Here is a 27,788-nt window from a genome sequence, read left to right as displayed (position 1 = left end):
TAAATTAGAAACCAAGAAAGTGTCAGAGCTAAGAAGCAAAATTACTAGAATAGATGAAGAACAAGCCAGGCGTCCAAGTGAAGCTCTCCACAGGAAAAGGCAGGCCCTGCATACAGAACTTAACATCTTAACAACTAAAGAAACTGAACAACTTATTTATAAGTCTAGACATCATTACTATGAACACAGAGAAAAAGCTAATAAGCTTTTAGCTCAACAAATTCACAAACAAGAAGTTCGCAATGCAATACCAGTAATCACCAACACGAATGGAGAAGACATTATTGACCATAAAAATATAATGCACGCATTTAGAGATTATTATAAATCCTTATATTTTACTGAGCTCAAAGAAGACAACACACAATATTTGTTTCACAAAATATTTACAAAAGCGTGCACTAAATGCCACGGCAGAACCCTGCTTTATTAACAACTTGTGTTATTTTTAAATAGCATCACATCGAGTAACAAGAGGCAGACAAAATCAGAGCACCAGCATTTATTTACTTATATTTCAAGCACTGTGTGCAATCCTATGTGTTTATTTGTGTAAGTGTTTCTTTCCCATGCCCTGATCCCTCTCAGATGATGACGTGGGCAGGCATTGGACAAATGAGAATGGTACACATGTGTCACAGTTTGGAATTTTGAAAATTTAGTCACCCCATCAGAGGGCCACCTTCACCTGATATCCATAATGGTCACTTGCTGTAATCTAGTTTGCCTTTATTTCATGAAAATCAGTATGACCAGTGTAGAAAAGACAGACAAATGCTCATAAAGATTTGGGGTTTTGGCCCCGTATACTGCAAAATAAGATCAAAATAATTGTTACAAATCATCAGACATAGAAGGGCGGGTGGACGGACAATTTATGGAGGAGGATCGGAAATCAAAACAGTGGGATGCTGGGAAAGTGTGGTGGTGGATGGTTAGCTGACGTCATCACAGGGGGACGGGAGGAAAGAAAGGGACCCGGAAGTGTTGTGCTTCATGGAGTTGTCTGGGTGTGATTACGGCGGCGATGCTTCGTCTTTTCTGAGGAAATAAAGAGAGAAAGATTAGTACTCCGCCGTTGTCTCCTGGCACGACTTGTCGCGTTGCACGTCGGGTCCTTAAGCTGCTCCCCATGTGCTCATGCGTGACATGACCCCCCCTTCAGCCCAGACCCATCGGGCCGGGCGGCCCGAACCGAGAGATCATGTACCCGCAAGAGAGCATCAGCATTGGCTTGGAGGTTACCTCGGCGATAAGTGACAGTGAACTTGTACAGCTGCAAGTCCAAAAACCACCTGGTGACCCGAGGGTTCGAGTCCCTGTGCAGAGCCATCCATTGGAGTACAGCATGGTCTGTCACCAGGGTGAACTCCCATCCCAACAGGTAGTACCGCAGGTATGTTATCGCCGACTTGATGGCTGGGACTTCCCATTCCACCGCTGCATACCTTGTCTCCCGGTCCAACAGTTTCTGTGCTTTGGTAGATCATGGGGTGCTCAACACCATCGATGCTCTGGCTCAGCATGGCACCTAGACCTGTGTCCAAAGCATCAGTCTGGAGGTGAAAAGGGAGAGAAAAATCTGGAGTTCCATTGTGAGGGCCATTTTTATGTCACTGAATGCTCAGTCCATCACACTGTTCCACAACACATGAAAAGGGGCCCTTTTCTTTGTCAAATCTGTCAAGGGTGCGGCCCTCTCAGAAAACCGAGGTACAAACCGACGGTAGTAACTCGCTAGTCCTAAGAAGGCTTGCACTTGCTTCTTGACTATCGGATGGGGCCATACGAGGATGTCTTTGATTTTGGAACACTGGGGCTTCACCATTCCCCCTCCTACCAGGTAGCCCAAATATTTGGCTTCGTTCAATCCGAAATAACATTTCCGGGAATTGATACGCAGCCTGGCTTTCGCTAGCGTCAGGAGGACAGCGTATACCTGCAATACATGTTCCTCCCAGGTGCCGGAAAAAATTACTATGTCATCAAGGTAGGCGGCACGATAGGACTGGTGGGGCCGTAGCACTCTATCTACCAGATGCTGGAAAGTTGCTGGCGCCCCGTGCAGCCCAAATGGAAGGACCTTGTATTGCCAGTGCCCACTAGGGGTGCTAAAGGCCATTTTCTCTCTTGCGGATGCCGTTAAGGGAATTTGCCGGTATCCCTTTGTCATGTCAAGAGTAGTCAGATAACGGGCCGTCTCCAGCCTCTCGAGGAGCTCATCTACTCGGGGCATGGGATAGGCATCAAACTTGAAGACCTGATTAAGACGTCTAAAGTCATTGCAGAATCTCCAGGACCCGTCAGGCTTAGACACAAGGACGATATCCAGCATTCGTTGTACCTCTAGCTCCACCTCAGCACGTTTTGCCTCCGGGAGGCGATAGGGCCGTTCCCTGACTACCACCCCCGGGTCTGTCACAATGTCGTGCTGAATCAGCGAGGTCCGGCCTGTTGCTTCACAGACAGGATTGCACCCTCGAGATGCTGTTGCTGGTGGGCAGTCAAATTGTGGCCAGGATTAAGGATGTTTATCTCTGAGAAAAGGGAGAAAGTGGGGCTGGAAGGAGGGCTTCCTTCCCTATCCTCCATGGTTTCAACAGATTGACGTGGTACACCCTCTCGCTCGGTCAACGATTTGGTTGGCTCACCAAATAGTCCACAAGCCCTTTCCTCTCTTTAACCTCATATGGGCTTTGCCAATGGGCCAGCAATTTGGACTGAGAAGTGGGCACAAGCACCATAACATAGTCTCCCAGGTGAAATTCACTCAGGGAGGAGTTCCTGTTATAATTCCGAGACTGCACTGCTTGAGCCCTAGTTCTTTAAGGAGGGGTTGAATCTTCTCTAGTCTATTGCGTAACTGCGTGATATGATCTAGGAGGTTAGTGGAGGGAAGTGCCTCCCCTTCCCAACCTTTTTTTAGCACATCTAAATGCCCCGGGGTTGGCGTCCATACAGGAGTTCAAAAAGGGAAAACCCTGTGGAGGCTTGTGGCACCTCCCGGTAAGTAAAAAGCGCTAGTGGTAAAAGTTGATCCCAGTTCCTACCGTCCGCGCTGACTTTCTTGCGGAGCATCTGTTTCAGGGTCTGGTTGAAACCGACCGTCTGGGGATAGTATACCGACATCCTGAGATGCTTAATGCGGAGTAACTTGGCCACTTCCCTGAACGTATCCAATGTAAAGGGTGTACCTTGGTCAGTAAGGATTTCTTTAGGTATGCCAACTCGGGAGAAAAGTCCTACCAATTCCCGTGCGATATTTTTTGAGTTAGCGGCTTCAGGATATCGAGTTGCATAATCAACCATAACCAATATATATTTATGGCCTCGCGTTGAAGGTTCTAGGGGTCCTACCAGATCGACACCGAGCCACTCAAAGGGGACATCTATAAGGGGAATCGGGACGAGAGGAGCGCGATGCCTCCTGGGCATCTGATGTAACTGACAGACTAGGTAAGACTGACAGAAACGTTGGACCTCCTCCATTGATCCCGGGCCAGTAAAACCGGAGCTTCACTCTCTCCAGCGTCTTTTCGGCCCCGAGGTGGGTGCCAAGGAGGTGGGCATGAGCTAGTACACATACCTCCTACCGGTAGGTCCGTGGGACTAGCAACAACTTCCGCACCTCACCTTCGTGTTCCGCAACTCAATACAGTAACAACAACAACAACATTTATTTATATAGCACATTTTCATACAAAAAGTAGCTCAAAGTGCTTTACATAATGAAGAAAAGAAAAATAAAAGACAAAATGAGAAATTAAAATAAGACAACATTAGTTAACATAGAAAAGGAGTAAGGTCCGATGGCCAGGGTGGACAGAAAAAACAAAAAAAAACTCCAGAAAGCTGGAGAAAAAAATAAAATCTGTAGGGGTTCCAGGCCACGAGACCGCCCAGTCTCCTCTGGGCAACTCACTTTCCAGTACAAAGTAGGGTCCCGGTGGAGTGGAATCAGCTGACGATATGTCATCTACAGACACGATAGTATTCCGGGAAAACTTCAGGGAATCATCATTCCACTGTCCTATTTTAAAGGACGCCGGCGTGGATCGAAACTGATATTCCATGCCGGCGAGCGGATCAGGGGTAGCACTGCCCCGACCCAGAACCTCCTCCAGTTGCACTTCCAGGTCGAGGTCCATAGCCGCAGAAGGCTCCCCCAGACCATCCACGTCATCAACAGTTGCCGAGGAGCACGGCGTGGGAGCAGCTGGGAGGGCCCCTTGCCCTTCCATAATCAGACCCAGCTTAGGTTTCAAAGTGGTGACAGTTCTATCGTGGTTACTTTCAGACCAGTCTTGACCCAGTATAACCGGGAAGGGGGGCTTGGGCAACACAGCGACGAGCATTTCTCTAGGCTTTCCTTCCCAGGTTATAAAACACCTTGCTGACCTGTATGACCTGGTCTCCCCATGTACACAAGTTACTCTCGTGTTTGGAGGTCTCCACTGTCGCAGCAAAACATAACGGTGAGCAACAATGGTAATGTTACTCCAGGAATCGAATAACACTACCACCGAGTGCCCATTGATTAAGACCACTCTTGTATTGGTGACCACCAGAGGATTAGACAGAGCACAGTACCTCTCACCCTTGGCCCAGCTGCAGTCCATTGGGTCCAAGTTCAGGGGACAGGAGTTGACAATATGTCCCACCTCGCCGTACTTGAAGCAGCGCGGCAGGGCAGGCACCCTGTCCCTCGGTTTAGCCGGAGCCTCCGTAGCATGATGGGTGGGTTCCTGGATGGCCACATGCCCCTGTCGGACCCCGCAAGCTGGCTTCTCAGACTCCCCGAGGTGAGTTACCGCCAGTTGTCGCTCCAATACCTCCAAAAGGCCTTCATATCCTTAAAAGGCTGTCTCCGGACCTGCTGGGCGAGGTAGTCTGGCATGGCGTGTACAAATGCCTCGCAGACCACCTGCTCGACCACCTGGCGAGCTTGGTTGACGTCTGGCCATAGCCAGTGTCCGATCTTGCCCCAAAACTGAAAGGCCTGGGCTCTAGCCGGGCTATTGGGGTCAAAGCTCCACTGCCGCCATTCCCTCGCCTGCTGACCGGAGGTTATGCCGTAGCGCTCACAAATTTCAGCATCGGATTGGGCGGCTTCCTCCTCGGGAAGGTCATTATAGGGCCTTTCAAGTACAGTGCCAAAGTAGAAGCCCACTCCGCCCCCGGCCACTGGTTTCGGGTGGCAGTTCTCTCGAAGATCGAGAGGTACGACTCTATGTCGTCACACTCCGAGAGAGGAATAATAGGGGGGGAGGGGGCGGGCAGGCTCTGGTTTCACCGTCTCCGCTGCTGCCAGCCATCTTTTTGATTCGGCGAGGTCCGCCTTCGTGGCCACTTGGTCCACCTTCAGGGCCTAGAGCTCGTTTGCCATCGTCGTGAGGACGCTATTCAGGTCCTGCCCTTCTGACATCGTTTTTCGAACAAAGCATCCTGCCAACTACTCCACTGTAGAAAAGAGAGACAAATGCTCATAAAGATTTGGGGTTCTGGCCCTGTATGCTGCAAAATAAGGTCAAAATAATTGTTACAAATCATCAGACATAGAAGGGTGGGTGGACGGACAATTTATGGAGGAGGAGAAATCAAAACAGTGGGATGCTGGGAAAGGGTGGTGGTGGATGGGTAGCTGACATCATCACAGGGGGATGGGAGGAAAAAAAGGGACCCGGAAATGTTGTGCTTCTTGGAGTCGTTCGGGCGTGATTACGGCGGTGATGCTTTGTCTTTTCTGAGGAAATAAAAAGAGAGAGGTTAGTACCCTGCCGTTGTCCCCTGGCACGACTTGTCGCATTGCACGTCAGGTCCTTAAGCTGCTCCCCATGCGCTCGTGCATGACACCAGACATGCACAAGCACAGAAGGAATTAATTAGTAAAGTTTTATTTAAATTAATTATTTATTTTTTCTTCTGAATATAACAGGAAATAATCATTACATATACTTTAATTTATTTTAAGCAAAGAATCAATTATTAAATGTACTTCATGTTTGGATGAATATTTTGGATTGTCTCTCTATAAAAGAATGAAAGGTGAACATTCTTTTAAAGACTATCATATTCTGCATGTTACATTTTTATAATAATACATTTTATATAGTACATTTTATTCATGTTGCACCTTTCCCATGTTCAAAGCCTGTCCACTAGGTAAATATCTTGTCTCACTTATTCAATAAGTGAACAGAAGATGACAATTCTATGCATATTTCTTTACATTTTACTGCTCAATTACTATTCATTTCTTCAATTTAAGAAAAAAAAATGGTTAATGTGTACAGACAAATGATCGAGTATCATGACATAATTTCTTTATTTAGTTTGTTTTCACAGAAATCTCAGCCTCTAAAAATTTTGAGGTCAGCCAAGAGCTTTTCAGTTCAAGTTTTGCGATTGTTTTCTTTTTTTTTTTTTTTGCAGAACTCCTCTACCTCAGAAATGCTATAGACATCTTCTTTGCATGCACTGCAATTTTGAGGTTTCTTTACAGATTTTTGAATAACATTGAAATCTGACAACTGTTAAGGCATTTCAGAAACTTTAATTTTACTTCATTGTTATTTCTGAGGTGAGTTTCAGATTTGGGTTTTCCTGAAATATAGAATCTCATCAGTTCCTGTTTCTTTACTGCTACTGAGACATTTGCTTTTCAGCTTTGCTCATAGTTGAGTGCATTCTTCCTCCCATCAGCACAACATATGTTGCACCTTTATAGCTACCACAAAACCACAAGCTAAACTAGATCCACCACCATGTGTAATAGTCTGTAAGATGTTCTTGTTTTATATTTCACTTTTCATTTTCTGCTATGGTAGTGGACCAAACTTTAAATTAGTTTGATCAGTCCACATCACTATGTACAAAAATGTTTCTGCCTAATCTTAAGTATTGTTTTGCATACTTCAGACGTTGACATTTGTGGTGAGGTAATCGGAATAACTTCCTTACGATTGCACTTTCATGCAAATCATTTTTGTGCAAGTAACACTATACTGTGGACTATTACTCATGTATTAATTACACCTATCTGCTTGTCCTATGCAGTGATATATAGCATCTGCTTTACATATTGAATCAGAATATTTTTTTGACCTCCACGGTCCTGTACTATATGAGTCCTCTTGTGGTATGCTACCTGGACCCTACTGCAGTTTGCCTATCGGACAAAAATTGTAGTGGAAAACATTATTATCTATCTGCTCCACAAGACATACAGGTATTCTCACCTGGAAAAAGCTGGCAGCATTGTGAGGATTATATTTTTTTGTTTCTTTAATGCCTTCAGTACCATCCAGCTATCCCTGTTAAGGTATAAGCTCAGACATTGGTAGGTGGATGAGTCTATGGTGTACTGGATAATGGACAATCTGTAGGGCAGTCCACAGTTTGTGAGACTCAAAGAATGTGTTTCTGATATGGATGTGAGCAGCACTGGAGCACCACTAGTCCTGTCTCATTTTCTCTTCACTCTGTACACCTCAGACCATAAATATAACATGCGGCCATGTTAGTTGCAGAAATTCTCAGATGATTCTGCACTTATGAGGTGTGTCGATAAGGGGAATGAGCATAGGAGTCAGGTTGAGAACTTTGTTTCTTGGTGCAAACAGAATTGTCTGTACCTTAACATTAACAAAACCAAGGAGCTGGTTATTGACTTCATGCGCACCAAAGAATCTCTATGTTCAGTCACTATTCAGTGACCGGATGTAGAGGTGCTCCTCTCCTGCAAGTACTTGGGAGTCCACATCAGTGACAGGCTGGACTGATCTCAGAACACAGAGGAACTATATAAGAAAGGGCCCAGCAGTCTCTTCTTCCTTAGGAGACTGCATTCCTTTAAAGTGGGAAGGGATATCCTTCACATGTTCTATAACTCTGTGATGACCAATACGATCTTCTACACTGTGGTGTTCTGGGTTGGTAACATCACTTCAAGAGAGACTCTCTGAATTAACAAAGCTAATTAAAACAGCAGGCTCACATACGGGGCACACTCTGGACCTCCTCGAGGTTGCAGGAAAGGAGACATCGTCTCTCTAACACATTAACACTGAGTACTTTCAGCCAACAATTTGTTCAGAAGAAGGGTGTCAAGAAATGCTACTGGGGCTCCTTTATTAGTAATGTGCAACATAATTCTTTTTAACGATTCAATTCATTTTGCTCAATTCCCCAAAATGATTCAAATCGTTGAATCACTGATACCTTCACTTCAAAAACAACAAGCAGTATTCTAGTTTAAAATCTAGAATAGTATCATAGCAGTGTAACACTTTTAACCACCAATCAATACAATCAATTTAAAAGCATGTAACAAAATAAATAATTCAAACATAATAATAATAATAATCTTTATCAAATTCTGACAATAAATAAAATTTCTACAATAAATAGAAAAAAAATCATACAAATAGAACCTTAGAATAGTGCACACATCATGATAAAACTATGAGAACATTGAAAATGGCAGTGTAATCACAATCACAGTATAAAGGCAAATATAACAACCAGTGTTAAAAAACAACAAAACAATAAGCAAAGACTAAAACAAATGGAAAATAGTCAACAAAATTTAAACTGTGGTGAAAAAAATATTTCAAGTTATTAATCTAAAATAGAGAGATTTACTAAAGTGTGCACTGTGGATTTACATGAGGTTTGCACTTAGGAGTGCAATCTAATGGCCCTTATCATTGGTAAGTCTGTTCCTTCTTTCTGTGAGAATTTGTCCCATCTTGGAAAAGCCCATCTTGTGGGCTAAAAGGTACAACCATGACAAAACCAATAATGACAGTTTTGGGTATATATTTTTTGTGTTCTGCAAGCAGGTCCTCTGACTTACAGGGAAAACTTAGGGGTTAGTGGCAGGACTGACACTCCATCCACCATAAAAACCTCACACTACTCCAGTGTGGTGTTGAAGTGTCACCTGCTGCACTAGGGTCCTAGTCCAGGTGTTTCATCGTATGGAGGGTGTGGCCATGCGCTATCAGCGATCCATGTTTTTATGCTGGAGAGGCTCCTTCAGATATGTCCATAATTCCATAATGGAATCAGATTGGAGGCGAGTCCAGCTGTACATTTCTCAAAGTCCTTCCAAATCACGGATGTGCTGGTAGTTGTGCCATGCTGCTTTTGGTCTGTCACACGAGGCTTTTCTTGATGCACCCTACCTGCAACATGGGTTATGCCTTTGATGGCTTCATTAGCAGCTCTGCTGTCTGTGAATGCTTGCTGCTTGAAATGTGGTCCAGTAGAGCTGCCTCAGCAAGCAACTGGTTCTTTTCAATTTGGTAGAATCGCTTGCCATTTCTGTATTCATGGTCTCAACTATGTGCATCACAGAGTCTTCTAACCTTCTTCCTGATTCTCTGAAGGCCCCTAGCGAGAATAATCACATTTACAATTGCAGTTACAAACCTGAAACAGACACAAAGCATAATTGAGAAAAAAAGAGTAAAGTTCCAAATTTAGTTTCAGTGCACATTTGTTACTTGTATTGCTATTTTCCCTACTATTTATAATGCCCCAAGGCCAAATCACAGAATAGTGTATGGATAGCCTTTGAATGTCGTCCCAAAGCCATATATCAAATGTAATATCAATAAACACAGTGATATCTGAAAAATAGACTCCCTTTGACATTTGACCCATTTGTTAGTTGAGATAACTTCTAGGTCGTCTTGTGATTTAAATACATTAAAATATAGTGTTACATACCTTTATGTAGCCATTTCCACTGTCACCTCCTCAAAGGGCTGGAGAACCTTGCATTCATCAGCAATGACCATTACACTTAGAATATCTTCAACATGTAAAATGTTAAATTCCTTCTTGTCACCACGTCCTACTTCAGTCATAGTTCAGGCAAGCCAATCTGTTTCTGACATGATCTGACATGTTCAGCAGCTACAGTACTTCTGTGAAGAAACTCCACAATTACCTTCACTTTTTCTGTTGTTGGCTTTATGGATTTCAGGCTTTCCCCGACCACAATATTTATTGTGTGAGAAAAACATGGAAGATGATTCCAACCATTACACCTCACAGCAGCTGTGATAATTGCAGCATTATCACTAATGCATGCAACAACTTTGTTTTAAAATCCTCCCTCTTTTATCTCTTTCTTGAACACCTCTGCCAGGTTGTCAGTGGTATGACTTTCTGTAAATTCAAAGCAATTCAGGACATTTAAAGTGAGCCTGCAATCAATTATGAAGTGACATGTAATTTTTTGTTGTGATAGAGGTCCAGCAGTCTGTAATAATACATACATGGGAAACCTGCTGAACTCTCTCCTGGACATCTGCCCTTGTTTTATTGTATTGCTGTGGTAGAAGAATCCTGGATAGTTTTGTTCTGTTTGATAGTATGTGTGTTGGTAGACACACAGCTTTTGTGTAGCCCCTGAAGTCTTTGTCCACAATTATAGAAAATGGCTGAAGATCTAGTATCACTATCTTGGATAGTTCTTCTGTTGCTGTTATCCAATAGGCCTCAAAAAAGGAAATGGACCTCTGGCTATAGATTCTAGGCCATATTACAGGTGTAGGATCAGCAGAAGTTTCTGTTTCTGATATATTAGGTCCAGAACTTTCAGCTACATTTCCATCCCTGATACTCCTTCACATATTATGCTACTGAAGGGGCACATCCTTTCGAACATTTGGCAGACTCGGGTGAAGTTTTTCAAAAAGTAATCTAAGTTGTACTCTTTTGTCTGTCACCCATCTTACTCTCCAAAACTGAACGGATTAGACTCAGCAGAGCCAGTCCACACAACACCCCCACATGCATTGTATACAGTGCATGCACATCAGATGCTCAACAATCAAAATCATTGTTTGTGAGTCTGAACTTACTGCCACAAAGTAGCCAATATTGCTAATAACACATTTGCAAAAATAAAGACAAAATATATTGATATCACATAGAAGTAACACTTTAATAAAATATTAAAATTAAGTTACTCTACATTTTTTAAGTAAAATGGAGAAGCGTCTTGTATTGCATTTTAATCTGGTTATTGTATATGCCTGTCACCTATATAAATGGAATGGGATAGGTTGTGTATGACAAAGTTCTGTGTTCCTGTAGTATGCTGTTAGCGTATGCTGCAGTTAAAATGTAAGCTAACAAAGTTGAACTGTTCATATTATAATTGTACGTTTATAAATGTAGCTCTGTAAAAATATTGGAAATTTCCAGTGAATGGTCCACTAATGCATCCTCCAGTCAGTCAGAGAACTGAGATTCAATGTACTGTGTGACATGTGTCTGTAGTTTATTTCTCTGTTCAGTACAAAAGCTGATCCTTTCAGTGAACTAGTTCAGTGTACTGTACCGGAGTGAGCGCGAGCCTCTTGTATGCAGTTCATAAAAGAACTTGCAGTGGTATTCCATATATCAGTAGGGGCATTCAATCAGTCAGTGCACTGAGATGATCATAGTCATTCAGTCAGAGTGAACTGATCAATGGGAGATGCTTGGTGTCATCTGCCTAGTCAGGCATTGGCTAGTTGTCACCATGATTGCTTTGCTGCAGCAGTTTACTGATAGGCTATTTCCCCGAAGACAGCATTTAACTGAAATTAAGATGATAGCTCCAGACTGTCAAAGAATGCAATATAAATTGTAGCACGCACTGTGCATGCCTCGAAAAGATTCATTCTTTAATGTTTTAGCACCAGTAAGTTCATTCAGAGACCAAGACAAGTACAAAAGAAGTAGTTTGTTCATTCATTGCACATCATTATCCTTCATACCAAAAGCAATGCATCTACATCGTACCTCACTGTGACAGTGAATGCTAAAACAGAAGTTTTCTTTCTTTTTATTTTTTTTTATTCTTTTTTAGTCATTCAGTCAGAGAATGCTAAATATTGTTTTTTTATAGCCTTACACTTTTTTGTAAGAGTCAAATGCCAACATTTTGAAATTTCCAGTAAGCAGCTTGGGCACACTTGTTGCTGTTGTCATCATCCTGCTTAATTTAAGGCCTATGAAGTTGGTTAACTTTTTAGGCCTTAAAAATAAGCACTAATGATGGATTTTTTTAATGTAATAGTTCATCATGTCATTAAAACTTGCAGAAATGTGTTATGTGTATGTTTATACCCTGCAGGTTACAATGAGAAGTCTAGCAAAATAAAATCCTTCATTGGCTAACTAAAAAGATTGAAATATGCAAGCTTTCGAGGCAGTTCAGGCCCCTTCTTCAGGCAAGATGTAAATGCTGCCTTTTTAAAGATTGCATATGGTAATCTTTTTAGTTAGCCAATAAAAGGTGTCTTTATGCTTGACTTCTCATTGCATCCATAATGGCTAACACGGTACAACACCCTACTACCCTGCAGGTTGAAATACATTTCTTTCACAAATACTTTTAATAAATCAGCAAGAATAAAAAGGAAGGTCTATAAGACGGTTGTGAGACCACCTATGTTATATGGGTTGGAGAAGGTGACACTAAAGAAAAGACAAAAGGCAGAGCTGGAGATGTTAAGATTTACATTGTGTGTGATGAGGATGGACAGGATTAGAAATGAGTACATTAGAGGGTTAGCTAAGGTTGAACAGTTTGGAAACAAAGTCATAGTTTATGGATGTGATGAGAGAGGACATGTAGGTGGTGGGAGTGACAGATCAAGATGCAGAAGACAGGAAAATATGGAAACAGATGATCTGCTGTGGTGACCCCTAATGTGAAAGACGAAATTCAGTTACCAACCTTCACATTCAGTATATACAGACTTTACTGCCATCTTCAGCAAAGAAAATTCTTTAGAATTTCTGCCACATCAACAACATGACAATGCTATTCATCTTATGAACAGAGCATCATTAACCAAAAGAAGATTATATACAGTAACTTACTGAGTCCCACCAACCCACCAAAAAAGGCCAGGAAAGGCTAGCCAACAGCTTTATCAAACTTTCCAATCAACTTATTAGTGCAGTTTTTTTTATATATTTTTGAGAGAAAAGATGGATGATTACGGCTATGTATAGATCATTGTGATTTAAATAAAATAACAGGTAAAAAAGGATTGTCCTCCTTAACTCTCCTTGGTGTTCAATCAAATCATTTTTTCAAAAGTATTTTTCTGAAATGCGTACAGTTTCTTTTTTGAATCAGAGAAGCAGGCACATCGAAAAAATAGCCTTTACTATTTCCTCATGTCACTTTAAAAGATTCCCTTTTAAAAATGTGCTGACAGATTTCAGTTACATATAAATCATTTTTCTTAAAAGTCTTGATTTATTTCAATATGTACACAGTATGAATTGATTTGATAATACATTGAGTTTACTCCTCAAATTACAAATCTAATGTTTTTCATGTTCAGTAGAATTTGAAATACCTTTGAAGACAAATTAAATTATTTCCTAAGCACAACATATTCTACCAAACATCTCTATTATTTTTGTGTTATGAAATTTCTAAGAAAGGGAAATAATATTGATGGTATTAAGGTAAAGGCTATAACTGATTGCCCAGCCCCTAATACAGTTAAACAGGAGCAACACTTCCTTGGATTTGCTAATTATTGTTCATCTGAAATGCGATGCCATTGTAACTCAAAACACTAATTTAACCATAAAAGCAAATAACAAGAATTATTTGCACATAGAAAGCTCAAATGGCATTTGATACTTTAAAGAAACTATTAACGTCTGAACCCATACTTCATAATTCAAATACTTAATTATAATTTAAACTTGAAGCAATTTATATACAGTAGTTGTGGGCAAGATTTTGTGCCAACAATTCTAGTAAATGGAAAATTATACTCTATGAAGTATATTTGTACTGAACAAAATTGTGACAGTGGTACTGTAAATGGGGCCATCCAGCTACAGTGAACCCCAGAAGAACTGAGACTACACTCAATTTTTAATTTTCATAAAAAAAGTGACTTATTTTAAAGCAAATTAAAACTCGAATATAAAAATGGGAATTAAACAGCTTTTGATTGACAGTGCTTTAATATAATACACCAGTTCACTGTCTCAATATACACTATGATCTTTCCTTCTTAGGGTTTCATTTAAGGACAGTTTAGTTCAGTGGGAATAATAATATCATGCTGAAAGGATGAATCCTAAAACCCAGTAACCTACATTAAAAATCTTTGTTTTGGGGAAGGAATCAAAGTTCAGACACTTCCTTCACTGTTATGTTTTATAATGGAAATGTGATGATATCACACATGGTGTGACGTCTACATCACATTTAAGGGTCTTGCTCAAGGGCCCAGCAGAGTAGCATCTCTTTTGGCAGTGATGGGGATTTGAACTGGCAACCTTTGGGATGCCAGTGCAGATCCTTAGCCTCAGAGCCACCACTCTGCCCCATTAGTGCCAGTGCTGCAATTCATGTGTAGAAAAAAACAAAAAAGGAAAGCTGAAATGTATGATTGAGAAAAGAGCTTAGAAGATGTGTCTCAAAGGCAAATTTGTGCTTCTAAAACAAGTCTCTTTCTTCCCTGAATAATAAATGTAGAACAATAGACACTTAAAGGTGAATGTTACTTTTCATTATTTTTGTTTATTTTCTACTTATTTTAATTATACTGATTTTGGGTATTTCTCCAGCTGCATCAAAAACAACAAAGTCATCCTCCAGATATTCTACTTTTGTGTGTGCAGTGATGGTTTTCTTATTTCTTCTAGTTATCAGCTTGATCATAATAGGTAAGATTTTCTTTTGCTTTACATGTTACATTGAACATTCATGTAAAACACAATACAATAGAAAGTCCTCTGTTTTGTGTTGTTTTTAATTGCCTTTTTCTGTCCTCTGTTTAACCAAACATGTGGTTCTTGGAGAATCTCTTGTTTCTCATATTTTGGGAAAACTCACTACACCTATAAATCGAAACACGTTTTTTATCATTTTTATTAACAACATATGACATATTAAGCTACCTTTGACAGACTATAACTGATGTTAAATCTTCCCCTGCTCTTCATGATTTTTCTGTATTTGATCTGTAAGTTATGTTTAATAAAAGTAGTAAATTAAGAAAATCATCTTCATCATCTAGTGATTTTCTGGGATCTTAAATGAACATCAGTAAGGGGTTTATCTGCAGCATTAAACATTATTTTTGTAGAAGGTTTTAGTCTGTAGAAGAGGCATTGTTCTTTTAGGACCCAACATATGTAATAAGAAAATTGGGACAGATTTGAATGTTAACAATTTTAGTTGAAACCGAAGATTGAATTAACTTACTTTGTTTAGATTATTTAAGAATGTTTGATTCGGCCATAAGTGTTTTAACCACTAACTAAAGTCAATGACTGGCCAAATAAAGCAGCAATTCCAATTTTACTATATAGTGAGTGGTTTACGATAAGAAATGGTTCCATATCTTATGTACTGACTTCAGCGTGATGTAATTGCTGGCAATGGGCTAAAAGATTGCCCACATAAATTATGAAATTGTCTGGGAGTATTCAGTTTTTGTCAAAGAACTTGGTGGGCAACTGATTTAATTTATGTGATCTATCTTATGACTTGTTCTGGTTTCCTGAATTCGATTCTTGTTTCTTATCTTGATTATAAATAATACTCAAGTTCCTGGCACCTGACCTTCTAGCTACATTCTTTTTGACTCAGATTTCTGCTTCATGTTTACATCTCTGTTTAAAACACTACATTTTTTTACTTACTGGCTTCGACCTTAGCTTGTTTTAATCACTTTATTTCCTTTACTTTAATTTTAAAACTCTGTGACTGTTTTTTCCTGTCCAGTCAGTACACCAGTGATATTAGCAGTAGTGTTAGGATTCAGCATGTTCTGTGTATGTATGATTATTATTAAAAGTTTAAAATTCATTAAAGGGTTTTTTTTTTTAGTTGTATTGCAAATGGTCTACAAAAACACACCTGAATCAAGTCAACATGGCATCTTCAATACTAGCAGCACAACTGATGAGTTAACCAGTGATAACAGCAATCAGCTTCAGAAGTGTAATATAACTTGCCCAGATTGTCAACATAACAAACTCTTGGAATTCTACAAGAAGTATCTGAAAAATATCTGTTTTAGCGAAGGAAGAAATGTAGGTAAGGAAATGTCTCTTTAAGATAGAAATATTTAACAGTTACAAAGAAGAAAGATATTTGGATGTTAGAAATGTATTCAAATATTTTTCATTAAAGTTGATTCTGAACTTGAAAGAATGCCACATTGCTTGTAGTAAATCCTCAGTTTGGAGTAGTTTTAACTTTAAATATTTATGTAGAAAGCACAAGCAAGGCTCATATTATAATTGCTGAATGTGAAAATCCTTAAATATTAATGACACCTGTGAACTTTGCAGTTCCTAAGCTGTGTAACACACTATGTTTACTTGATACTTCAGTACCACTTGTGCAAACATCCATATTACTAACCGAGAATGGTAAACAGGAAGGCACAGACGCAGGTCTCGGTAAACCAGAAGGCACAGACACAGGTACACGGCAATGGACCCAGGAGACATAGTGCGCAGGTGCCTACAGCGCTTGTCTCATAAACCGCAAGCGAAGTCTGATCCACCGCGAACGAAGGAGTTACGGCTCAAAAACGAAACAGCTCAACTAACGTAAATAAGACATGAAGCAACAACGCACCCATAGCTAACGACTAACGACACAGCCACACAGAAAAGAGGATTCTACACTGCACCCCAGAGTCAAACGGAAAACACTACGGAGTCCATAAAGGTCCACAAAGATAGTACGGAAGACGCAAGCAAAGTCTGATCCACCGCGAACCTACAATGCGCGTCTAACACACCGCAGGCAAAACCCCGAGATGGTACAGAAGCCCCAGAGATACGGACTCCACAGCATATGTGAATCACATTACAGTAATACGATAATATGAGTACTCACAGAAAAAACAAACACAAGACGCCTCGGCATCCTGCCCCACAATCAAACCGGAAAGAGTACGGAGTCTCCAAACGTCCACAAGACACAGCATAGTCAAACCCGAGATAGTACGGAGGGCGCATGCGCCTACAACGACAACCACATAAACCGCAAACCTACAACGCGCTTCGAAAGCACCGCAGGTAAAACCCCGAGATGGTACAGAAGCCCCAGAGATACGGACTCCACAGCATATGTGAATCACATTACAGTAATACAATAATATGAGTACTCACAGAAAAAACAAACACAAGACGTCTTGGTGTCCCACCCCACAATCAAACCAAAGAGAGTACGGAGTCCCCAAACGTCCACAAGACACAGCATAGTCAAAGCCGAGATAGTATGAAGGGCGCATGCGCCTACAACGACAACCACATAAAACACACACACGGCACCGGAGGTATAATATTAATATACGAACGCTCCGTATTAAACGGGCAGAATCCCCGAACGTCCAGAGTACACAGCATATGTGAAGCACATTACAGTGATACATTACTAACAGTATAACCACAGAACACACAGACACGAGACCAGATGGAGGAGTACGGAACCATAGACGCCCACACTACACGGCATAGTCAGACCCGACATAGTACGGAATGTGCAGGTGCCTACAACGCACATCTAAAACACCATAGCCAAAAACCCAGGATAGTACAGACGCCCCAAAGATCCGGACTCCACAGCACATGTGAATCACATTACAGTAATACAATATTATAAGTACTCACGGAAGTAACAAACACAAGAGGTCTTGGCGTCCCGTCCCACAGTCAAACCACAGAAAGTACTGAGTCCCCAAACGTCCACAAACCACAGCATGGTCAAACCCAACATAGTACAGAGCGCCTATAACGACAACCACAGAGAACACACACACAACACCAGAGGTATACTGTAATATGAATAAACAAACACTCCGTATTATACGGACGGAATTCCCAAACGTCCAAACTTCACAGCATATGTGAAGCACATTACAGTGATACATTGTTAATGGTTGCTAACAATACTGTTCACTTAAACGACGCCAATCTCCCATTAAAGCTGCATTTGCCATGACAATCAACAAATCCTAAAGACAGACCATGGACAGAGTCTGCCTTTACCTCTCTGAGCCTGTATTTAGACATGGACAACTTTATGTAGCCTTCTCAAGAGTTTGGCATTCATGTGACGTTAACGTTAAGATTATAATAACTCCATACCAAGGAAAACTCATTCACGGACAACACGCCATCTATACTACAAATGTTGTGTATATCTGTACTTCCTATATATGTCATCTACACCTTTACACTCCAATATATCTCATACATAGATCTGCACATCTATACCTACATAACATAACAATTAAACTGCTATTGTCATTTACATATATTACATAGACCTACAGATATCGTGGCAGTGAACATGATACATATGTAGCAATCACCAAGAAAGACAATAATCTCTATCAAATGTATTTCGGGTTACCCAAAACCAGGGGTTGGCGAGCGAAGCCCCCTAGTGGACTATAGAAGCCAATATTCTTTAGTTCCATGTAAAGGTGACATACTGTATGCTTCTAGATTCCATTGTTTTTGAACTGTTTTTCTCTCATGTTACTCATAATTACTGTAATACAATTTCTACATAATATTGGAGGTTACAGTGTTGGTGTTGTTTTCTCTTGATCAAATAGCTGCTTTCTAAACCTTTAGGACAATATAGTTTAAATATATTTAAACCAACCATGCCATTCATTCTGAGTATTTACTGGCTTATTTCATTTAAAGAATTTCAAGGACTGTATCTGTTACCTCAGGCCTAGGGGAACCTGGGTCAGGTACAAGCCTCTGTTGCTACTGAGTGTGGCCACAGCAATATGGTGAAATGCATAAAAGGAGCAGGCAGCAGTCCTGAGACTCAGACCATACTTCTCTGTTCTACTTTATTCTCACTTACCCAGAAATATATAAATGCTTCTGTCTCTGCATAGATCAACATGACGATCAGTTAAACAATGGTGCATGTCAATTTCCTCACCAGAATAACAGTGTAAACACATTTACTTTGGTTCAACAATAAAATTGTTGTCAGCTATCAAGAAGTAACTGATTAGAAACCAATGTTTCCAGAACTCGTTCATTTTCAAAGGAAGCAGGCAGTTCTGTATCACCGCATCGTGTGTGGATGAAATACTAAGCAGTCTGATTATTCAAAGCAGGTGACTCTTTTGCAAGACATGTAAATATTTACAGTATGTCCTGTAGATAACCATCAACAATAACCTGTAGCAGAATTTTCCTTTCTATTCATCTTGTATATACAGTATGTTTAACTATAGGTATAACACCAGGTCATGTAATTTACAAAATTCTCTGATGATTTTGCACTAATGGAGAGTACTGACAATAAGGATGAGACAGAGTTTAGTAGGGGGGTGGAGATCTTTGTTTCTTGGCGCAGAAAGAAATGTCTTTATCTAAACATCAACCAAGGAACAGGTTATTGACATTCAATACACACAGTCTATAGGCTAATATTGTTAACAGGCAGTGTGTTGCAGTGGTTAAAGCTTTGGACCTAGGATTTCAAACCCTGAGGTTGTGGTTAAACCCTGCTACTGACATTGTGTGACCATGAGCAAGTCACTTCTGTTGCCTGTGTTTCAACTGGAAAATAAAAGAAATGCATCCTGCTGTATTTCAAATGTTGTAGGTCACCTTGGATAAATATATCAGTCAAGTAATAATAATAATATTATTAGGTCATTGAAGCTGCAGCTCTTGAACATACTGTACACAATTGTCCGTGAGTAAAACATTCCTACATTAGATCAATTCCTGCTTTTCCTAGTGACTTGGCTTTTGGTCATTGCAAAACACAATTTTACATGAACTGTATTCTTTTGAACTGAAATGGGAAAACATTCCCCACATTCCCTCTAAACAACAGCTTCTTATCAAGAGTGTTTCAGGATGCTCATCTGTTCAAGGGGATCCACTCATTTGTCGTTAGTGTGAAAAAGTGCTTTGCATTACTTGATACTTCATGCCAGGGGGGCAACAGAGTGTGATGGATGACCAAGATGAAAACTGTTATGCATCTAATAGTGCAAACAGCAAAAACTACCCTTGCTAACCACTGTGCTTTGTAACTTCACTGAGTTTACCAAACCTCCTTTTTCCATTTTATAATGTGATGACATCCCTTTTTCCTGTCCAGGACACTGCCCTGTCTTCAATTGTCCACTCTATTGGTTACTGTTGGTATTTGCGTGGCCTGTCAATCACTTCTACTGAGCTTTTCATTTGCATAAATCATGCTCTCAGCGCAACTCAGAGCAACTATATCCCAGAAGTGTGCAATTTTACTTAACTTGCTACACTAAGTAAACTTTGTACAAATGTGGGCTATGCCCTGTGATGTGTCAGCATACCATCCAACAGTTATTTGGCTGTTATCAGGATAGGCACTATACTCCTCACCTAAACTAGACTAAATGGATTTGATGATAGATGGCTAGTTTTGAAGTGAAAAGATAATTGTACTGTTTTCTTTTAATTGCTTATAATTTATTGCATAAATTGCTTTTAACTGAATGAATGGATAACCACATTTTTTCCATTACTGTTTGTCTTTTATAGGCATGGACTGCTTTTTATGCCCTGTTGGGTGGCTGGAACATTTGAATAAATGCTATTTTATTTCTAAGGAAAATAAAACCTGGAATGAAAGCAAAAATTTCTGCCACTTGTTTGACGCCCACCTTGTTAAAATTGAGAACAATAATGAACTGGTAAGATAGAAATACAATGTATAGCATTCATATTTGAATCTTTAAACCATTTCATATTAATCAGACTTATTTGTCATTGCTGGCTCCCAACAGAAGGTCTTATGTACAATAATAAACTATTAATTTTATTGAATTTGGTTTATTAAAAATGTTTTTTAAGTAACATTTTTACGGAAGTGTATCAGGACCACAGTGAAGAAAAGTCTGTGATTAAAGACTAAGTTTGTGATCACATGATCAACGGAAACTAAAGAAAACATCTTGCACATACTGTGAGATTTTTGAGATCCCAACAATCCCCTAAATGCACTGTGCACTAACACTCTGTTAACGCAGGAAAGGACTGGTTGTGCACTACCGGCGTAACTGCAAGTTAGCAGGCTCCCTGCGTAACATGTCTGCCACCTGCTGGTTGATGCGGGGAACATTTATAACCAGCCGCTGACCTGGTAATGTGCTCCTTTTCTGTCTCCTTGCTTATGTTCCTTTGATATGAAAAGAGAGCAAATGCAGGCCAATGTTATTGTCCCTGTTTGCATACTGCATGTGTTTGAGTGACAGCTCCCATTTAAATAAATGCTTTCCTGTCTTCATAACAATAAAGCTAATTTTCTTGGGAACCTGGACTCACCTCCTCCTATCTTGTGCAAGTCTGTGACCCACACATCACAAATGGTACCACAAGTGTGGTCCTACACAGATGGATCCCCAACAGGCACACTGCGATCCTCTTCCACTGAAACCAGATGAGGCCCCTACAGGTGCTCCTGCTCTTATCTGTCCCAGAGATGTTGTAGCGGGGCTACATAATAATAAATATTTGTTTTTTGTCTGTGTTGAGTTGCGTTTTGTTTTCATCGTCCCGTTTACTGTCCGTTATATGTTCATCAGTAAATGTTGTCCCCATAAGTGAAAAGGTGAAGGATGATGGAGAGAGACCGCAGCCCCAAGACGGAAATAGCCTGTTAAACTCACCAGATACATCTGGGACATTTCATATTTAAAAAAGAGGAGCAAAAGGGAAAGGAGAGAGAGAGAGAGAGAGGAGACAATTTACCTGTTCAATTACCAACTCATCACTCTGTTTATTGCATCATTCCACTGCTTGCTTTTTCAACATCCTATTCATCATCACAACAGCCAGTGCTGAGAAACCCCGGGGTTCAGATTCATACCAGCCATTGCCAGGACTTTCACGGTGAGGTTGTTTTTTTTTTCGGGAAGGAGCACAATAACACTGCAGCCAGTAACAATACTGCCGGACTTTACTTTGGACTCATTTTTCCCCACATTTCATTTGCTGTGTTTAACTGATCTGTGTTTGTATTTGTGTTCCGTGTTTCTATTTATTGTTTAGGGGCAAGGAAGGGTTTTTTGTAAATATTTGTATATTCGTGTTTTTATATAGTAATTAATCACTGGTGTCATTGGGATAGTGGTGTTTTGCGCGCACATATCTACGTTATTGAATATTTGTTTGTCTTTTCCATTTACAATATATCCATGTTTGATTTTACATTCCTGTCTACTGTTTGCTGGCTGTTTCATCGTATGGGAAAAAAAGTACAACTTATAAGGAGTACGGCTTGTTATTAGATCAAGAAACCTCAGGGTATCCAAGGAATAGTCTTGGTAGTATAGTGGCCGGTCTGGGTAAGGGGTCGGCTTGTGAATGTGCTTGTGAAGATGTTTCCTTCGGATGACCCAGAGTGTTTCCTATTCTGTTTAAAACACAGAGCCACATTGATGAGCTGGGGCACAGGAGGCTGGGTGGCTATCTTGGCCCCTTTTTTGACCAGGGAGGCCCCTACAGGCCATGCAAAACCTTCCTCCCAAGAGACATGATAACTATGTTTTCCTGAAGCAACAAATCCTTCTTCATACAGCTATGAACATCTTGGCCAGGGGGCACAAGTTACAGCTATGGCACATCGATCCAGATCGGCCTATCCGAGGACAGGAGCAGGACTTAGTAGACCTTATCCAAAGTTGCTTCCGTGAAGACACTTTTGAGTGCATTGTGGAAAACTCACTACAGACACTGTGTTGTCTGGGATAAGCTATGACCTCTGTGATAAGATGATTTGGAGTGATATCAAAATTCTGTTGCATTTGTCCCACAAATTGATAGGAGCCCAAGCCACATGGAGGCAGAGGGGCCACCCTAGTCTGGCTCCAACTCCTGTACAGCTTGCATGTCCCCATGCCACTGTGGTGGACCCTCCGACTAGTGCCCCACGCATTGCGACCAGTCTGGACATCTGGCTAGGTGTTGACTCCCACCGACTCAGTCCATGGAGAGTGACTTGACTGTGGTCTGCTGCTGTTAGGCCAGGTTCTTGGAAAAGGGTAACTTTAAGGTCTTGTTTGGCTTAGCCGAGAGTGAGGTCCTGGCTCTGTTGGAGTCTGGTAATCATCTTAGTGTCATCTGATGTGATGTGCTCCGGCAGATACCCTGCACAAGCACAGAGTGTGTAAACATTCACTGTGTTCATGGGGATGTTAAGAAGTATGAGGCAATGCTACTCCTACTGAATTATAAGGGAAGAAATTTTAAAGTTTGGACTGCCATATTAGACTCTTCATCTTGGCCGTTCTTAGTTGGGAGGAGGAATGCTGTATTCCCGCAGGTCTTGGCCAACTGCAAAGTACCTCTTTCTTTAGTAGAAAGAGAGGGACTCACTGCTGGAAAGGTCGGCCAAGAAGTCAGTTTGGAGACTGAACCTAATCTGGCCATTAAGGACAAGAACAATACCTCACCTGAGCCTCTGGAACTGTCGGAGGATGTTCGCAGAAGGCGCTTGCACCTTCAGCCTCTCCAGACAGAGCTGTTGCTTCAGGCTTTGGGGAACTATTGGCTAGAGACAGGGGATGACCCCTAGATGGGGTCAGGGACTGTTTCATTGGGCTCTGGGAACACAGGGGATGACACACAGTCAGAGATTGCATGCTTGCAATAAGCCAACCGTAGCTTAGATCTTGCATTTAAACAAGTACATTTCACAGATGCTATGAGAAATGGGATGGCCCTAGTTTCAAAACTCCACACTTTTTAATTAAGAATGGCTTCTTGTATTGGGTGATTTCCAATCGCATTGGGGGCAGACTGATTGAGCAGTTGGTTGGCTCGAGTGGGTGGTCGTCTAAGCCAAGAAAAGATGAGGGATTTGATTTTGAAATGCTTTTATTGGCTGAATATGGGCAGAGATGTGAAGCAGTTTTGTAAGTCTTGCCCTGACTGTCAAATTGTTTCCACTCATCGACCCACTAGGGCTTCCTCGTTCCAAGATGCCTATTTTCGACATCCCTTTCGAAAGAGTTTAGTTAGACATTGTTGGTCGACTTCCCAAGAGTAAGAATGGTTATCAGTATATACACTTGCTGGTTGATATCCCAGGATATCTTTGCAAAAAATTAACACCCAGACTGTTGCTAAGTACCTGTCAGAGGTGTTCACTTGTATTGGCATTCCATGTGAGATTTAAGCTAACCAGGGTACACTGTAGCAGTGCTACTACGTAAGAACTGGATCTCCCAGCAGTCCTTGCAGGGGCTGCTGGGAACAAAGGTGGTCAAAGAAGGTTAAAAGGAGGGCAGGGGGCCAAAAAAGAAAAAAAGTTTGTTTTGTTTTGGTACGTTGTGTGTTGCGTTTATCTGTCATGCTGCCTGCTGTTATTTGAACCTTAATTAATCATTGTGTCCTGGACTGTATTTGTTTGTTGGGGTCTGGATCATCTGTCTACCTGTGCACTGAGGACTGTGTTGGGATTCATTGGTTTTCCGGAAGAGTTGAGAGCTCCTGAACAATCCATCCGACTTCATCCTTTCAGTAACTACCAGTAGGACTGTTTTCTTTCACCCTTTCAACATACAAATCGCTGGACTTAACTTCATCCCCTCTCATTTCATCCGGTTTGGTTTACATGGACTTTGCTGTGTGGTGTTTGTGTTTATTTGTTAAATGTAATATCGCCGAAGGGGTCAGGGGTGGTATTATTGTTTTCATTTATTTAATTTAATTTCATTATATTCTTAATTGTTTAATGTTCCCAGTGCACTTCATTTGGTCTCTGTTGTGAGTGTGTGTGGGTCGGTCCAAGGCTGGGAATGTTCCTGGGGTGTCCTCTATTAAAATAAATAAATCACCGTCATTTTTGACGGTGTGAATCTTAGCGGCCCCTGACCGCTACAGATTTTGGCGAGCCGGGTAGGAGCCAGGGTTATTTATGTTCCCTTCCAGCCGACTTCACATACACCATTCAGAAGCATGCCTGTTGTAAGCGCATTGCAGGGCGAGGAGCTTGAACTGAGTGGACCGCTGGTTGATGTGCGTCCGCAGCCTAGGCCATGTCATGTTACGGTCAGAGCCCCTCTCGAAGAGGAGTTAAGCCTGCTGGATTCCTTGTGTGTCTCCAGTCCGGAGCAGCCCGAGACCGGTGAGGGACGGCTTCTGCATGACCTGACGCTGCGCCTAGAACAGCTAGAGACGTGGGTGGATGACACGTCATCACGCGTCAGAAATGACAGTGTGAATCTTAGCAGCCCTTGACCGCTACAACACCATTTACTTCCTGCATCATGAAACAGCTATGTGAGAGCCTTCCAATTGAACAGTTGAGCACCACTGTTTATCATCCTTAAATGAATGGCCTGACTGAATGATTTGATGGGTGGCTCATGGTGACCCGACCTCCTGGGACACAGTGTAACCCTTTCTTCTGTTCGCTGCTCGGGAATCTCCTCAGGCATCTCCCGGCTTAAATCCATTTGAACTGTTATTTTGCAGGTGGCCACAAGGGGTGTTAGACCATTTTTGGGAAGAATGGACAAGGGTTCGCACTGACACTCTCATGGAGAAATTTGTCGACTGGGACACTTCACTCCAAGAGCATATTTCTAAATTGTCATTCATCGCTGTTGAGCATAAGCAACGTGAATAGGAGCCAGAAACATAATTATGATAGAAAAAGCAAACTTCGTGAATTCAATAAGGGCAATACAGTTTTGGCTTTGATGCCGTCTGACGCACATAAGTTTCTGGTGAAATAGCTCAGTACTGTGGTAGTGGAGGAAGCCATGAGTCCTATGGCGAGTGCTAGCCCATGTAAATTCTAAATTTGAAGAAGTGGAACAATCCTAATGAGGTGCTGGCCACAACTACTATAACCTCTCATATTGAGGTTGGGTTTATGGTAGGTTGATATTGGTTATGATTTGATGTACACCGAGAAGGCTGAGCTGTTTTTTGAGCAATCTGGCCAGACTGAAATTGTGACTCAATCTGTTGTTAAGGTAAAGCTGCGTCTGTATCGTTTTCTGGAAGCAACAAGGGCTGTCTGAGGAGGTGAAGAAGATGCTCAATTTGGTTGTGATTCGCGAGAGTAAAAGCGACTGGCGCAGTCCAGTTGTTCTGATTCCAAACCCGACGGTTCACTTATGTATAGATTTTCGACACGTGAATAAGATTTCCAAATTTGATGTACAATAATCCCTCGCTATATCGCGCTTCGCCTTTCATGGCTTCACTCCATCGCGGATCTTATATGTAAGCATATTTAAATATATATCGCGGATTTTTTGCTGGTTCGCGGATTTCTGCGGACAATGGATCTTTTAATTTCTGGTACATGCTTCCTCAGTTGGTTTGCCCAGTTGATTTCATACAAGGGACGCTATTGGCAGATGGCTGAGAAGCTATCCAACTTACTTTTCTCCGTCCCTCTCTTGCGTAGGGGGATTGAGCAGGGGGGCTGTTCGCAAACCTAGACGATACGGACACTCGTCTAAAAATGCTGAAAGATTATCTTCACGTTGCTACCTTCTGTGCAAGTTGCTTCCTGAAGCGACATGCTGCACAGTGCTTCGCATACTTAAAAGCTCGAAGGGAACGTATTGATTTGTGCTTGTTTGTTTTTCTCTGGCTCTCTATCTCTCTCTCTGCTCCTGACGGAGGGGGTGTGAGCTGCCGCCTTCAACAGCTTTGTGCCGCGGTGCTTCGCATACTTAAAAGCTAAACAGCCCTATTGATTTGTTTGCTTTTTTTCTCTATCTCTCTGACATCTGCTCCTGACTTGAAGAGGAAGATATGTTTGCATTCTTTTAATTGTGAGACGGAACTGTCATCTCTGTCTTGTCATGGAGCACAGTTTAAACTTTTGAAAAAGAGACAAATGTTTGTTTGCAGTGTTTGAATAACGTTCCTGTCTCTCTACAACCTCCTGTGTTTCTGCGCAAATCTGTGACCCAAGCATGACAATATAAAAATAACCATATAAACATATGGTTTCTACTTCGTGGATTTTCTTATTTCGCGGGTGGCTCTGGAACGCAACCCCCGCGATGGAGGAGGGATTACTGTATAACCGATGCTATGTATTGATGACTTCAGTAAGCCTTATATATTTCCACCCTGGGTTCCACGAATGGGTACTGGCAGGTGCCGCTGGAGGAATCCTGTGAGAAAACACATTTGATTTCTCGGATGGGTTGTTTGAATTCACCAGATTCCCATTTGATATACATAGCGCACTGCTGACGTTTCAGCAGATGAAAGATTAGATACTGTGACCCCATTCCACGTATGTTGGAGCGTATCTTAATAACATAGTCATTTTCAGTAATGATTGGTGGTTGCATCGTTACTGTCTACAGGCAGTGCTTGACAGTTTGAGGCTGGTTGGCTTGGCAGCTAACCCTAAAAAGTGTAAACTTGGGATGTTGTAAGCACATTACTCAGGGTACTCTATGGAGAATGGTTTGATTAAACCTCAGTTGGATATGGCGGGTAAGGTGCTGGCGTATCCATGTCTAGAAATGCAGAAACAGGTTTGTGCTTTCCTTGGACTCGCTGGTTATTATCGTGGTTCAATCCAAATTTTGCTCATATAGCTGTCCCTTTTACTGACCTGACAAACGGCAGAAAGAACTGCAGCATATGTCTGGTGTGATGATTGTAAAAGGTCCTTCTCTGACTTAAAATCTACTTTATCTTCATTCTCAGTTCTGTGGAATCACTTTGCTAAGGAATTCATTCTACAGACAGGTGTGAGTGTTTGG

The 27,788-nt window shown here is 41.4% G+C and overlaps 2 protein-coding genes across 2 annotated transcripts in view; both read left to right on the top strand.

Annotated features, from left to right (window-relative positions):
• Positions 1 to 27,788, top strand: part of LOC114657202 (killer cell lectin-like receptor subfamily B member 1B allele B) — a 509,866-nt gene that overhangs the window by 376,180 nt on the left and 105,898 nt on the right. The window lies entirely within an intron of this gene.
• The window catches only part of LOC127529134 (killer cell lectin-like receptor subfamily G member 1), a 42,722-nt gene continuing 35,481 nt past the window's right edge, over positions 20,548 to 27,788 (top strand). Inside the window, exon 1 of the mRNA XM_051931749.1 lies at positions 20,548 to 20,732. Coding sequence (XP_051787709.1) covers positions 20,583 to 20,732 — 150 coding nt within the window. The 5' untranslated portion in view covers positions 20,548 to 20,582. The remainder of the gene's footprint in view (positions 20,733 to 27,788) is intronic.

This window comes from Erpetoichthys calabaricus, chromosome 9 (genome assembly GCF_900747795.2).
Source record: "Erpetoichthys calabaricus chromosome 9, fErpCal1.3, whole genome shotgun sequence".
In the NCBI taxonomy this organism is placed as follows: Eukaryota; Metazoa; Chordata; class Cladistia; order Polypteriformes; family Polypteridae; genus Erpetoichthys; species Erpetoichthys calabaricus.
This window is presented reverse-complemented; position numbering and strand designations above follow the sequence as displayed.